The sequence below is a fragment of the Crocodylus siamensis genome, chromosome 6 (genome assembly GCF_052110815.1).
Source record: "Crocodylus siamensis isolate JL-2025a chromosome 6, ASM5211081v1, whole genome shotgun sequence".
Classification (NCBI taxonomy): Eukaryota; Metazoa; Chordata; order Crocodylia; family Crocodylidae; genus Crocodylus; species Crocodylus siamensis.
The window spans coordinates 97,930,569-97,943,317 of NC_143400.1; the positions used below are offsets into that span (position 1 = coordinate 97,930,569).

The following is a 12,749-nucleotide window of genomic DNA, read 5'->3' on the forward strand; positions in this document are numbered from 1 at the left end:
GGGCACGGGTGCTGCAGGGCGAAGCCCCTAAAGCCGACGGGCTCGTGCAACCCAGCAGGTCGACGAGGGGGATGCCAGCTCTGCAGGCCACGGGGGAAGCCCAAAAGACTCGGAGGAGCTCCGCGGGGTGCACAGCTCCCGCCCGAGGTGATAACGGGGTGCTATCTGGCCGCAGGGCAGAGGTGTTGCCAGCCAGCAGGAGGGGATTAGAAGTGAGAGCAGAGTGTGTGCAAACAGCAGGTCCTTCCGGAGACGCTCCCGCACCGCCTGAGAGGTGTCAGATCTGTCTCCCGGGGCGGTGGAGGGGTCCTGACGACTTCACAGATGCATCTGATGTGCTGCTAATTGTTGGCACCCTTCCTGCCTGGGGACCGTGCACGAGGAGGAGGGGAGCAGGGAACCGGGAGCCCTGGCCGGGGCTGTGGGCGCCAGGCTGGGTCCTGCAGAGCTGAGAAGGGGACTGGGGAAAGCCAGCCCTGCCCCGTACCCCCCCCAGCTGCTGAGCACGAGGCTGCAGCTGGTGGATTTGTGCCCCTTGCACGCCTTGCAAGACCCGGGGGACACACGGACCCCGCTGTGATCTCACCCAGGCTGTTCAGAGCCAGAACCAGCAGCGCGCTTGGGCCCGTACCTCACATTTGGGCTTAGACGTGAGGGCCGGACCCAGGGAGGACATTGGTGCCCAGGCCTGGCACTCAGCACCGGTCTGGAAGTCCCGTTGCTCTGCACCCGGTGCCCTGCGCCGGGTCCGGGCTCTCCTTGTTCTCCCAAGCCAGGCCCCCTCCTCTTGCAGACGAGCGTCCAGCTGCTCCCCGCCCCGACAGCCCCGGACAAGGCTGTTCCCAGGGCATCCTTGGCTGGGTTTGGGACCTGCTTTCCAGGGTGCATCGCCAAAGCGTGGCCCCGATGACCTTCAGGACATGCCCTGAGACTTGCCCACCCTCCCAGACATCCCAGAGGCACGGAGCCAGGGGACGCAGCTCAGGCAGCTGCTATTGCACCCGTCGTTTGGCCGTGATTGTGGCCTGGCTTTGCTTTGCATTGCGAGAAGCTTTGTGCTCTGGCTTTGCTTCACGACCTGGGCTCCTTGGAGCCGCGATGGCTATGCAGCCCCTGGAAGGACTGAGGGGGCAACATGCCCCCGGCGTGGAGGAAGTGGGGCTGCCCCTGCCTGCAGCGTGCTTCGATGGGAAAAACCCCGGGTTTGTGCCAAGGGCACTCAGCGCCCGCCGAGGGGCCAGTTGCAGCACACCGGCGTTTTGCAGAGCGGCGCGAGCGCCCGCCCGAGGCAAGGGGCTCGGCTGGGGGGCCGCGCGGCCCTGGGGTGTTTGCATGCCCATGTGGGCAGACTGGAACGAGTTCGTCAGAGAGCAGCGCACATGATTAGGAGCCTGGGAGACCAGGCTTGCATGGAAAGGCTGAAAGAACGAGGGCTATCTAGTCTGGAGAAGAGACGACCGGGGGGGTCTGGTACCGGTCATCGGATACGTGAAGGGGGGCTACAGGGCTTGGACACACGCCTGGCCGGGCTGGTTTCGTCGAGGACGCTTCGTCCTTCCTTCCTGCGCCGCAGGAAAAGGGTGTGCTCAGCTCCCCTCGCGCCCGTCGGGACAGGACGGACCTCAGCTTCCGAACCCACACCCCGGGGCCGTCCTCGCCGCCGTCGTGTGACCAGTGAATCGCAGCTCCCCGGTCGCCCTCCCGTCACACTCTCTCCTCCACATAATTCCTGTTTTCCTGGCAGCAATGACTGGGCTGGGAGCAGGCTCCAGCCCGTCCGTCCAGCAATGCCCGTCTCTCCTCGCCCAGCTCCCAGCCCAGGAAATGTGCGTGGCCGGGGAGCCGCCCGGCCCCGACGCTGCGGCTGGGCCTTCTCGGAAATGGCCTTCGTGGAGCGCCTTGAACCAGAGCCTAATTCAGGAGTGGGAATTTGCCATGGGAAATGCCCAGCACGCGGTCACTGCAGCCCTCCCGGGGAGATCAGGTTGAGCCTCGGCCCGATATAGCTCTGCTCTTCTGCGTTTCCTCCTTCCCTCCAGCTCCCGCACTCTCGCTCCCTGTCGCTGCTTTTGCCCGGTGGATTTGGGGCCTTTTCTGTCCCATGCAAACGTAAGCCAGGCCTCGTGGGCATGCTCTGTGTCTCCAGGGCCTGGCACAGCAAACCTCTGCTCCAAACATTTTCCAGACGGGGGGGAAAGCAACCCATTTTTTACTTGGCCTGGGAAGGTCTTTTTTTTTATTTGGGTCAAAATGTTGAGCTAAAACAAATTTGTTTTCAGTCAAGTGGTGACACCTGGTAGGAATTATACCCAAAAAGCTTTGCAGAAATCACAGTGCTGGGCTGGAAAAGAAGGGGGAGGAGGCCCTTTTGCATGTGCCGGGAGGGATCTTCCTCGCAGCAGTGCCACGTGCCTTCAGCCAGAAGCTGCCTGGCCCCGGCTGCCTCTCCTACATCCCGTGTGCCTCACTGCAGGGGCTCTGTCCCTTTTTGGTCCCAGAGCAGCTCCCGGCACCGTGAAGCTTTGAGTTTTGCACCTGGGGTGCTTGGTACCTGGCAGGATCGGGCCCAACTCCTGCACGCCTCGCTCACTTCAGGGGGCTCAGCCCCTCGCCCCAGGGTGCTGAGCGCCTGCCGCCCTTGGCACTGCAGCTGGCAGCCGGGGCGCTCGGGACCTGCCTTGGGGCAGGCCCCTGGGAGAGCTGCAGCGTGCCTCCTGCCGCCGTGAGTTCGGGCTGCTCGGCGGAGTTATTCTGCGTGCTTGAGGCAGCAGGTGCCTTAAACTTGAGCCGAGGCATGAGTCCGGTGTCAAGGAGCTCGGGGGTGTGATTGTCCCAGCAATTTGCACAGTAATCAGGGCCTGGGGGCAAGGAGAAACCCAATCCCGTACGGCCCACGGGGGGATTAGCAGCGGAGGCCACGGGAAGGAGGCAGCCGTGCACCGGAGCCTCCTTCCCTGGGCAAGTCCCGCTCCGCATTTCTCTCTCAATCCCTCCCGTCTGCTGCCAAGATGGGTGTCTCCACCTTGGCGTGTTTGACCTTCAGGCCCTCGGGCAGGGGCTGCACCAGCTTCAGATTCAGCTTCGGGCTTCCCCGGCGGCCGCGTGGCCGTGGGGCTGGCCCCGAGCCCGAAGCTGTGAGAGGGGGCCGGGCAGCGCGGGTGCGAGAGGTCAGGCCGCGCTTTGAACTCCCCGGCAGCCTGGAGATCGGTCTGGCCCCGTTCTGGTTTGCGGACTGGCTGCACGCTCAGGACAGAAGACGGGTCCCCGGGGAAGGGGTTCTCGTCCCGGACCAGCTGCATTGGCAAGCACTGCTGATGCAGAGACCCTGTCGGCTCCCACGGGTCCGTGGCCCCGGGATTTGCCGGGCTCACGCCTGTGTGTGAAGGGCATTTTGGTCTCACACACATTTGGGAATAGCTTCTACTCGTGAAAATCCCCCCGGTGCAAAGCCGGCCAGCATAGGGCCAAATGCCGCTGGCTTCCCACCTCTGAGCTCCTAGGCCAGGCCTGCCCCGTGCCAGAGAATTGCACCTGGTGCCATCAGCCCCGTAGGAGCGGGTGCATGTGCCAGTTGCTCTTCCTTTCCCTGCTAAAACAAACTGGCATCTCCCAGGGAGCAGAAGCAACGCCAGCAAGGATGCACAGCTAACAAGGGGGAGCTGGCGAAATGGCTGGGGTGAGTCCCACGAGAGCTAACTGAGCACGGAGAGAAAACACTTGAAGCGATGGGATCAGCCCACTGCCAAGACAAAAGGCTGAGATATTTGCAGTGGAAAATGCCATCCGTACTTTAGGTAATGTGAGTTGGCCTCAGTTTACCTCTGTGTGCATGCATATCCTTGAGTGTGCATGCACGCATGTCTGAAATGAAGCAGTTTCTAACCTCCAAGGAGCTGTGAGGCACAGCTAGCGAACCCTTGGAAAGCACCGAGAGAGTCCCCTGGTAAAGGAGTCCTGAGTGTACTTGGCACGGGAAGGAATTTTTTCCCGTCCTGCTGCTACTTGCATCGGGGTTCGTTTTCTCCTTCCTCAGAGGCGCTGGGGCTGCTGCAGCCCAGGCTGGGCATGGGCCGGGCTGTGCCAGCGCTCCTGCTGGGGCTCAAACCCAGAGGCTCCTGTCTAGAGGGTCTTGCCCGCGCTGTATTTGGGGTCGGGAAGGAATTTTACCCCCTGCTCGAACTGGCACAGACCTGGGGGGGGTTGCTGCCCTCTCTCGCGGGGGCCTGGTCTCCACCTGGGATCTCTTAAGTGTATATCAGCAACTGGCGCAGCAGCAGGACGTTGGCCGCCGTGATGCCCCTGCTTACCCGTGGCAGGGTCGGGTGCGATGGCTGTGTTGTTAAGAGGTGAGATGCGGGGTTTGCACAAGCTGGTCCTGCCTCAGGCAGGGCTTGAACTCAGTCTATGTGGGTCCCTTCCAGCCCCGCTTCTCTGTGACTCGCTGGTCGGTAGGGGATGGTGCGGGTCATTCCCCCCGAGCGGTTCCACCAGCCCCAAGCACTGGAAACCTCAGGAGTCAAGTGCCACAAACTACAAGCCTAGGGACCTGTTTGCTTGTTCAACGTCCCCTGGGTTTTCTGCTTTGCCTCCTGCTTCCTGGGCTGCAAAGTTGCACCCCCAGGCTCTCCGCGGCCACCGCACGAGCTCCCCTTCGCGGGAGCCGGCTGCTCGCCTGGCGCCCGGCGCCGCTCCAGAATCGGGGCTGGCGGCGGTCTGGGAGCGGCTGTTGCTACCGCGTGCGGCTCTGGCTGGTCTGCGATGGTGGCTGGCAACCACCGACGTGCTTCCAAAGGGAGAGGCCAAAGCAGTCCCCTTTCCATGGGTCTGCCCCGCGGCAGGCGAGCACGTCGTGCCTATCTGTCTAAACAGCGCTGAGCTCTCCGAGGCAGCAAAAAAGCATCACCGAGCTTCACAGGTGCATTTCAGATAGAAGGCAAAAAAGAGTGGGTCCCTTTGGCCCTCTGAGTGTGGGGGAAAAGGAGGGTCCAGTCCTGTTTGTACTGGAGCTGATGGGTGACCGGCTAGTGGGAGCAATAGCAACTGAGTCAGGAGGCCTGGGCAAAATGCCTCCAGGAGGGCAGAATAAATGCCCTGCCTCTTACAGGTATCCAGGTATAAAAGTATATATGTATAAAAAATATAAATAATAATAATAATATAAAGATAGCAATATATATTATATAAAAATAATAATATATATTATATACAGATATATTTTTTTGCAAATATCGAGTTGGTTTAATAAAAGATATCACCTCTTCCACAAGTTTTGATTCTTTCTGTCTCTTACAGAAAGTCGCCCCGGACCATTCACAAGCACGCAGCCAAGACCAGGGCTTGCAAGCACGCCCAGACATGGGACACCTCCAGGCTCGGGTACGTAGAGGTCACTGTGCTTGGGCAAGCTCACAGCATACAAGGCTAGGGCCCGCATGCCAACTCTCCCCAAATCCAAGGGCCCCCCAGTGCAGACTGAGCTCAGAGCGCTCTTGCTCCCCGTGCGTTTGTACCCAGCGGCCTGGGCTGGGAGGTAGCAGCAAGACTCTGGCTCTTCGCTGTTTTTGCAGGGGAGCCAGGGGAGGCGACTGGGGTTTCCATACCCCGGGGCTGCCAGGAGCCGATGCAGCTTGCACGAGCCCCCGGGGCTCTACTCAGCACGGGTCAGGCCTCATCTGGATGCTGTGTGCTGTTCTGGCCTCACATTTCCAAAAGGACATGGAGAAGTTAGAGAGGGTCCAGAGGTGGGCAGCGAAGATGATTAAGGGCTTGGAAGCCACGTCACACGGGCAGAGGCTGACGGAGCTGGGCATGTTCAGCTTGCAGAAAAGGTACTTAAGGGGGGACATGGCAGCTGCCTGCAAATACCTGAAGGGCTGCCACAGAGACGGAGAACACGGTTTCTCTTTGCTACGGACAGTAGGATGTGAACCAATGGCTTGAAGTCGCGGCAAAACAGGTTTAAGTTGGAGCTGAGGAGAACTTCTTCCGTGTGTGAGCAGGGGCGTGGACAGGAGCTCCCTGCCCAGGGCAGCTGTGGACTCTCCATCGCTGGAGGGGCTCAAGGAGAGGTTGCACAGCCACTCGTCGGGGATAGCAATGCCTGTGTTATACCGTGAGGACAAATTCAGGATGAGACTCTATGGGTAGATGCTGGTCCTGGAGAAGCAGGGCCTGGAGACGAGAAGCCGCTTTATGACCAGCACAGCATGGAGGGGATGGAGCCGACGTGGTGGGTGCGAGAGCCCAGTTGTTTTTCCTTTCAGTCCTGTGTCTCTGTGTCCGAAAGGGCTACAGCCAGCCTGTGCCAGCTGGGACCCCTGGGGAGCACGAGCAACCCCCAGCAACCTCCTCGCGCCCTACAAGTGGGGAAGCTCAGCCGTGCACGTGGGTTGCTCGGAGCAGGGACGCGAGCATGTCGTCTGGCCTGAAATCGCTGCTCTTGCAAGACCAAGATCGGCTCCTTGCTACCTGAGCTTCCCTGGCATACCGCAGGGCTGCGGCCCGCGCCTGGTGCTGCCCGGACATGTCCCGCGCGCCACGGTTATCATCTACAGCGCTCCCCGGCAGCACTCGCGGAGGCCAGCGCAGCTCTGAAGCGAGGAAAGGCCCCGGCTGTTTGCACAGCCCAACATCTGGCCAGATGCAGCAAGAGCTGCTCGGCATGATGCAGCAAGAGCTGCTCGGCATGGAGAGGCATTGCGCCCGGGTCCGGCTCCCCGGAGAAGCCCCCGTGGCCACGTCCAGGTCGGGCCATGGGCCGCCCGCACTCGCGTGGGAAGCAGGGCTGTTTCCACCTGCAGGGATTTTCCCCCCGAGCCGTCAGCCGCTCCTTGGCAACCGAACACCCGGGGGGAGGAGGCTGGCGCTTGCTGCAGAGCCGTGCGGCCCGGAGGCCTCTCTCCCCGCGGGCGTCTGACATAGCACAGGAAGCGCCAGGCCGCAGCCGCCTCCCTGCCAGCTCCTGTTTCTCGCGCCACATGGACGAGCGGAGGCAAGGCAGCTGCTCCGGGGTCACAGACATTACGCTGCGCGGCACGCGGGGAGGCGCGCGGTGCCTCTTCTGGGAAAGCCGGGCTCTCCCGCGGCAGCTCCGTGGGCTGGCGTCGGGGCAGAGCCGTGCACAGTGTCGCGTGCATAACGCCCGTCTCCTGCTCGCGTGCTGCAGACTGGCACGTGGAGCACGGCTGGCTCTGCGTGCCACGGAGGCGCTGGGGGTAGGCAGGACCTCTGCGGCCGCCTTCCCCCCTCGCATGGCAGCAGGACGGGGCGCAGGGCTTCCTCGCGGGCTGCGTCCCGAGGATCCCGGTGTCTGGGCCTGGCGCTCAGCTCCTGCTTGCTCCGGCTACCGCCGGTGTGGCCGTGAAGCCGAGCTGAGCCCGTGCCCAGAGCTGCTCGCTGTGGTGCTCGGTCCCGGAGAGGGGTCTCCGCGACAGGGATGGGGTGGGTGCTCTTGCCAGCACGCTCAAGAGCGCAAGCCCGCCAGGCCCGCGCTGCTGCACGCAAAGGCAGGGAGGGAGTCGTTGATGCACGGGAGCCGGTTTACGAGAGCTCCCCCCTTCCCTTGCCCCCCACCAAGGCGCTTGATCACAGACGTGATTCCTCTGTCCGCACCACGGGAGGCTCCTGGGGACGGGGCAGTGCTGGCGGGGGCCAGCTGCTGCTCAGCGCCCCTCGCCGGGCTAACCACTTGTGCTTCCACACTCCCTGCGTGGCCCTGACCCTGACCCCACCCTGCCCAGCCGGCTCGTGCCCCCGCGGGTCCCTCTGCCTCCGGCCCAGGGGCTGCGGGAGCGGGGTGCGGCCCTGGGGGAAGGCAGCAAGCCAGCTTGGGGGCCCCCGCTCCGCCCGGCACGGGCGCCGCCAGGAGAGGCCCGGCGCTCATCCGGTCAGAGAGCTGAGGATGGCCCCCGAGGACCGCTGGGCCCCCCCGCCGGCCTGCCACGGGCGCAGCGTGCCCCGGAGCCACCCCGCGCCAGCCCGCTCCCCGGCCCCCCCACGCCACGCCGCCTGAATGCGGCCCATTGTTCGCAGCGCGCTTTGAAGCCTTGTCGCGGTGCCAGGCTGCGGCGGCGGGGCCTGCCGCCCGTGGCCGCCGCGTGGGCGCGGGCACCAGCCCTCCCACGAGCCCGGGCGCGGGGACCCTGCGCCCGCCGAGCTCAGCTGTCCGCGCCAGCAGCTGGCAGGAGCCAGGCCCGGCGGCCCGGGGCAGGCAGCTGCGGGGAGTTCACTGGAGCAGCACTTTCCCACAGTCTGGAGATGTGACACATGCTCTCGCACATTCCTCCGCCGGCCGGCTCGGGCCAGGCTTGGCCCGCAGTCAAGCAGCGCCGGGGCTGCTGCTGGGAGCCGCCGATGAGCAGGTTCCGACTTTGGCACCGGCCCGGGCCGCGGGGGCGGAGGGCCCGGGGGCCGGAGGCCGCGACGGCTCCTTAACCCGCGGCGCGCGGGCTGGGAGCAGGTGGAGCTTGGGCAGGAGGGAGCGCGTCTCCGGGGCTGGGCGCGCGGGGAAGGGGCGCGGGGCGCGGCCGCCTGCGGGGATGTCCCGGGCCCTGGGGAGCTGCCGCGTGCTCCTGCAACCCCGCTTTCCGCTCCACGTGTCGGGCGGGGTGCTGGCTGGCTGGGGCTGGGGGTGGGCCCCGGCTGGCACCGGCCCCGCAGGGTCCTGGCTGGCGGCTCAGACCAAGGCCGGATTTGGGTCAGGAAGGACGTACCCCCCGGGCAGACTGATCTTCCCCTGCAGCAGGGGCACGGCCTCGGCCTGGGACCTCCCCGGCGTCCTCGAGAAGCAGGACGTTGGCACCATGGTCCCCCTGCCTTCCCTTTGGCAGGATCGGGTGTGATGTCCGGCGTTGTGTAGTTTTACCTGGATTTGAGACGGTGGATGTGTCCGGGGTGGTTTGCACGGGGCTGACCCTGCCTCAGGCAGGGGCTGGACTGGATGTGACCTCGGGGCGTCCCTTCCAGCCCCGCAGCTCTAGGATTGCAGCGATGATGCTGGCCCCCTCCGTGATGGCATGAGCCATGATAGCAGGGAGCTGAGCCCGAGGGCTGGCGGGTGGCGCGTGCCCCACTGGGCACTGCAGCTGTGCCTCGTGGATGTGCACCCGCCCGTGCACACGCGGTCCTCAGCGGCTGCACAAACTCCCTCCACGGGGGTTTGGCTGTTGGTTTGCATGGGCAGAGCCCGGAGGCAGGTCCCTCCTGGGTGCATCTAGGCTTTGCATCGGTGTATCCTCTTCTGGCGCCCACGGGGCTGCGAGCTCCAGAGCGGGTGGGAGGTTGAGCCGGGGTGCTCCCCGCATACGGGGTGGACCCGTGGCAGGGTCAAGGGGGCAGAGTTGTCCCAACCGGCGCAAGCCCACGGCACATCCCAGGCCTGGGCTAAGCGTATCCTCAGCTGCAGCAGCAGCAGGACGTTGGCTGCCACGGCCCCCCTGCTTTACCTGTGGCGGGGTCGGGTGTGAAGTCTGGTGCCTTGTCAGGGCTGCTGGTAGTTTTACCAAGAGGTAAGATGATGGATGTGTCTGGGCTGGCCCTGCCTCAGGGTGTGAGGTCCCTTCCAGCCCCACTCTTCTGTCCTTCTCCCCCGATCCTAGGCACCCCGGAGCTGGGGATTTAGGGACAGCACTGAACAGCATGCAAGGTTATTCGCCGCCATGGGCAAGGCAGGCTGGACGCCCGTCCCTCGCAGGCAGACGGGGCTGCATGGGGGACGCCGGTTGCTGCGGACACACGGAAGAGCCCGCGACACCCGCTGTGCCGACCGGCGCGTGGCTCGGGGGGCAGGGGCCGCCCCAGCACCACGGGCACCAGCCAGGCCTCCCCCTCAGCAGGCCGGGCCGTGACATGGGGCTGAGAACGGGGCAGGTTCGGAGCACAGGGGCGTGCGGGTCTGGGTGCTCGAACCCGGCACTGGCTGAGCTGGCGGGCAGCGCCTGCACTTCTCCCTGATGGCCCCCACTCATTCACTTAGCCAGGGAGGGCCCTTCCCCCACCAGGGGTGTGCTCCGGGGCGGGAGCGTGCCGGAGAGTGTGTGCGCACTCCACGCCGCAGGAGTGCGTGCAGCATGCTTGGGGAGAGAGACGGAGTGTGTGTGTGCGTGTGTGTGAGTACGTGCGTGCACACGCCATGGAGCAGAAGTGTGCAGTGTGCCTGAGGGGAGAGACCGAGTGTGTGCATGTGTGTGTGTGCACACTCCATGCAGCAGGAGTATGTTGGAGAGTGTGCAGCGTGCCTGAGGGGAGAAAGTGTGTGTGTGTGTGTGTGCGTGCACACAGACTACATGGAGCAGGAGTGTGTGCAGCATGCTCGGGGAGAGAGACAGAGTGTGTGTGAGTGCATGCATGCACACTTCATGGAGCAGGAGTGTGTCAGAGTGTGCAGTGTGCCTGAGGGGAGAGAGTGAGTGTGTGTGTATGAGTGTGCGCACAGACTCCATGGAGCAGGAGTGTGTCAGGGAGTGCGCAGCATGCTGGAGGGGAGAGAAAGTGTATGTGTGCATGTGTGTGTGTGTGTGCGCACTCCATCCAGCAGGAGTGTCAGAGAGTGTGCAGCGCACGTGAGGGGGGGAAGAAGGGAGGGTGCTACACAGAGCAGGAGTGTGCCACACAGCGTGCAGTGTGCCCAAAGGGAAAGAGAGAGAGAGAGTGTGTGTGTCTCTCTACACTTGTATTTACAGTTCCTCCTTGGCAGGCGAGCTGCAGAGTAGATGAGGGAGTGTGTGGGTGGGTGTGTTTGTGAGTGTGAGTGTTTAAATATACTTGTATGTACAGTTCCTCCGTGAAAGATGAACTGTAGAGTACCTGGGGGAAGCTCGTGCACGTGCGCATGCATGCGTGCATGTGCATGCACGTGCGTGTCTCTAAGTCCCCTTGTATGCACGGTTCCTCCCCAGAAGGCGAGGGCTGAGTGGACGGGGAAGTGTGTGCGTGCACACACCGGGGCAGGCCTGTTTGCATATGAAAGTGGCCGCGTGCTCCGGCGGGCTGTATCATTTATTGTATGATCTTATCTGGCGCGTGCCTCGGCCGCCCTTTCCCACAGCCCGCGCGCTCTGCTGCCAAGGCCGGGGCTGCGCCTGTCAGCGCTGGCGGCGCAGCAGGCAGGCGGTAATTCCCCGAAGAAAGGGAGCGTTTTGAGGCCTGACAAGCCCGGCATTTGCATGTCTGTTTGCGGAGACACGGCCATCTCCGAGGATTAAGCCTTTTCTCTTTTTTTCTTTCCCATCCAGTCCCCAAGTATGAAAACATTCTTGACATAGTTGCCTGAGAAAGGCTCGCTCGAGCGGAGGTGGCCGCGGCCGTCCCGGCCATTGGCTTTGGGGGGCGGGGGAGGAGGGGAGAGGCGGCTGGGCTGAAAGGGGGCAGGCGGCGTTGGCGGGAGAGCGCTGCGGCCCTGCAAAGGCTCGTTAGCCCGGTCTGCCGGGGGCTGTCTGGTGGAGGAGTGGGCACCCTCCACTGAAACGTGGGTGCATTGTGACGGTCTCCGTATCCGGCCGACCTGGAGCGCCCCGGGCCCTGGGGCTGCCCTCGGCGGCTCCGCTGCCTCCCCGGAGGAGCAGAGTTGGGCATCAAGAGGCGCCCGTGAGCCCTGGGGGGGTCCATGCCCCAGGAAACAGCTTGCAGCGCAGGGTGCCTGCCAGGGTCCCGCAGAGCAGAGCACACGACGTGGGTCTAGCGCGTCAGGGGCAGAGGAGTGGCCCCGGACATGCAGCGAGCGCTTGCCCTTGCTCCCCCGCCACAGTGCTGCGGGAAGGAGTAGAGCCGGCTGTGGTACACGGGGCGGCATCCTGACCCACGGTGTGCAGGGTTCATCAGCGTGCCTGGAGGGGACCAGTACCCCAAAATGACTGCAACCCCCCCACTGCCCCTGCTGATGCTTCTGTGCGGGGGCCTGCAAGGGGAAAGCCACCGCGGTGCAAAGCAGCTTCACGGTCCCCGTGTTAGCTAAGGCGCTCGGAGCCGGGCCCAGCAGCGCAGCATTATAGTGCCCACGTGAACGCCCTCCAGACCTCAAATGCCAGAGGTTGCACAGGAAAGAGGAGCAGGGGAAACCCTGGCCAGACCCAGTCACTCTCCCGTCCAGCTGCCAACACAGGGGAGGATGGACCTAGGGACTGATGCTCTTCTCTCCTAGCCCCCGGGCAGGAGGGGGCTTCCCAAGGCCATGAGCGTTGCCGGCTGATCACAGGCGCCGCGGCGTGCCGCTCCCCGAGTGCCGTGGGGCCAGCCGGCCGGCGCGGCTCACACGCTCCTTGGAGCCGGCGGTGGGAAAGTCTGCTCCTTTGTGAGGCTTTCTGCCTAATCTTCACCATCCCCACCCCCTCCCTGCGGACCGAGGATGCCGCAGCAGAGGAGGGTCGCGCTTGGCTGCTCCGGGCAGCCGGGCCAGGCCCTTCCCGCGGCTGCCGCAACAGCGGTGCAGGGTGAGGGCGTGCGGCTGGGGACCCCGGCTCGATCCTGCCCCACTGCCCCGGCCTGCGGGTGCACTTCAGCCCACGAGATGGACGGCAGGACCAGGGTCTGGCTGTGCCGTGCGGCTTGGGATCCCCCTTCTTGTCCCGTTACTATTATTGCAGAGCTGGCCTGTGTCTGTGGCTCCCCGCCAGGCTTTGGGGGCAGAGGGGCCGCCAGCCCTCCGTCAGCAGGGGAGCGGAGGTCTCTGACTCGCCATGGACCTGGGGCGAATATTTCTGGGCTGGGTCCACGCCACACCCGGGCAGTGGTTGAAACGTGGCTGTTCAGAGATG

At 64.1% G+C, this 12,749-nt stretch overlaps 1 protein-coding gene across 1 annotated transcript; it reads left to right on the forward strand.

Moving 5' to 3' along the window:
- The first annotated feature begins 5,288 nt into the window (after nucleotides 1–5,288).
- Nucleotides 5,289–11,388, forward strand: LOC149863283 (uncharacterized). Its single transcript, XM_090055225.1, has 2 exons — nucleotides 5,289–9,506; nucleotides 9,597–11,388. Exon 1 carries the CDS (start codon nucleotides 6,753–6,755, stop codon nucleotides 7,716–7,718), a length of 966 nt encoding a protein of 321 aa, XP_089911351.1. The 5' UTR covers nucleotides 5,289–6,752; the 3' UTR covers nucleotides 7,719–9,506; nucleotides 9,597–11,388.
- Nucleotides 11,389–12,749: the final 1,361 nt, after the last annotated feature.

Coding starts and splice junctions, on each gene's coding strand:
- LOC149863283 (XM_090055225.1), top strand. CDS start 6,753: ATGGGCCGCCCGCACTCGCGTGGGAAGCAGGGCTGTTTCCACCTGCAG.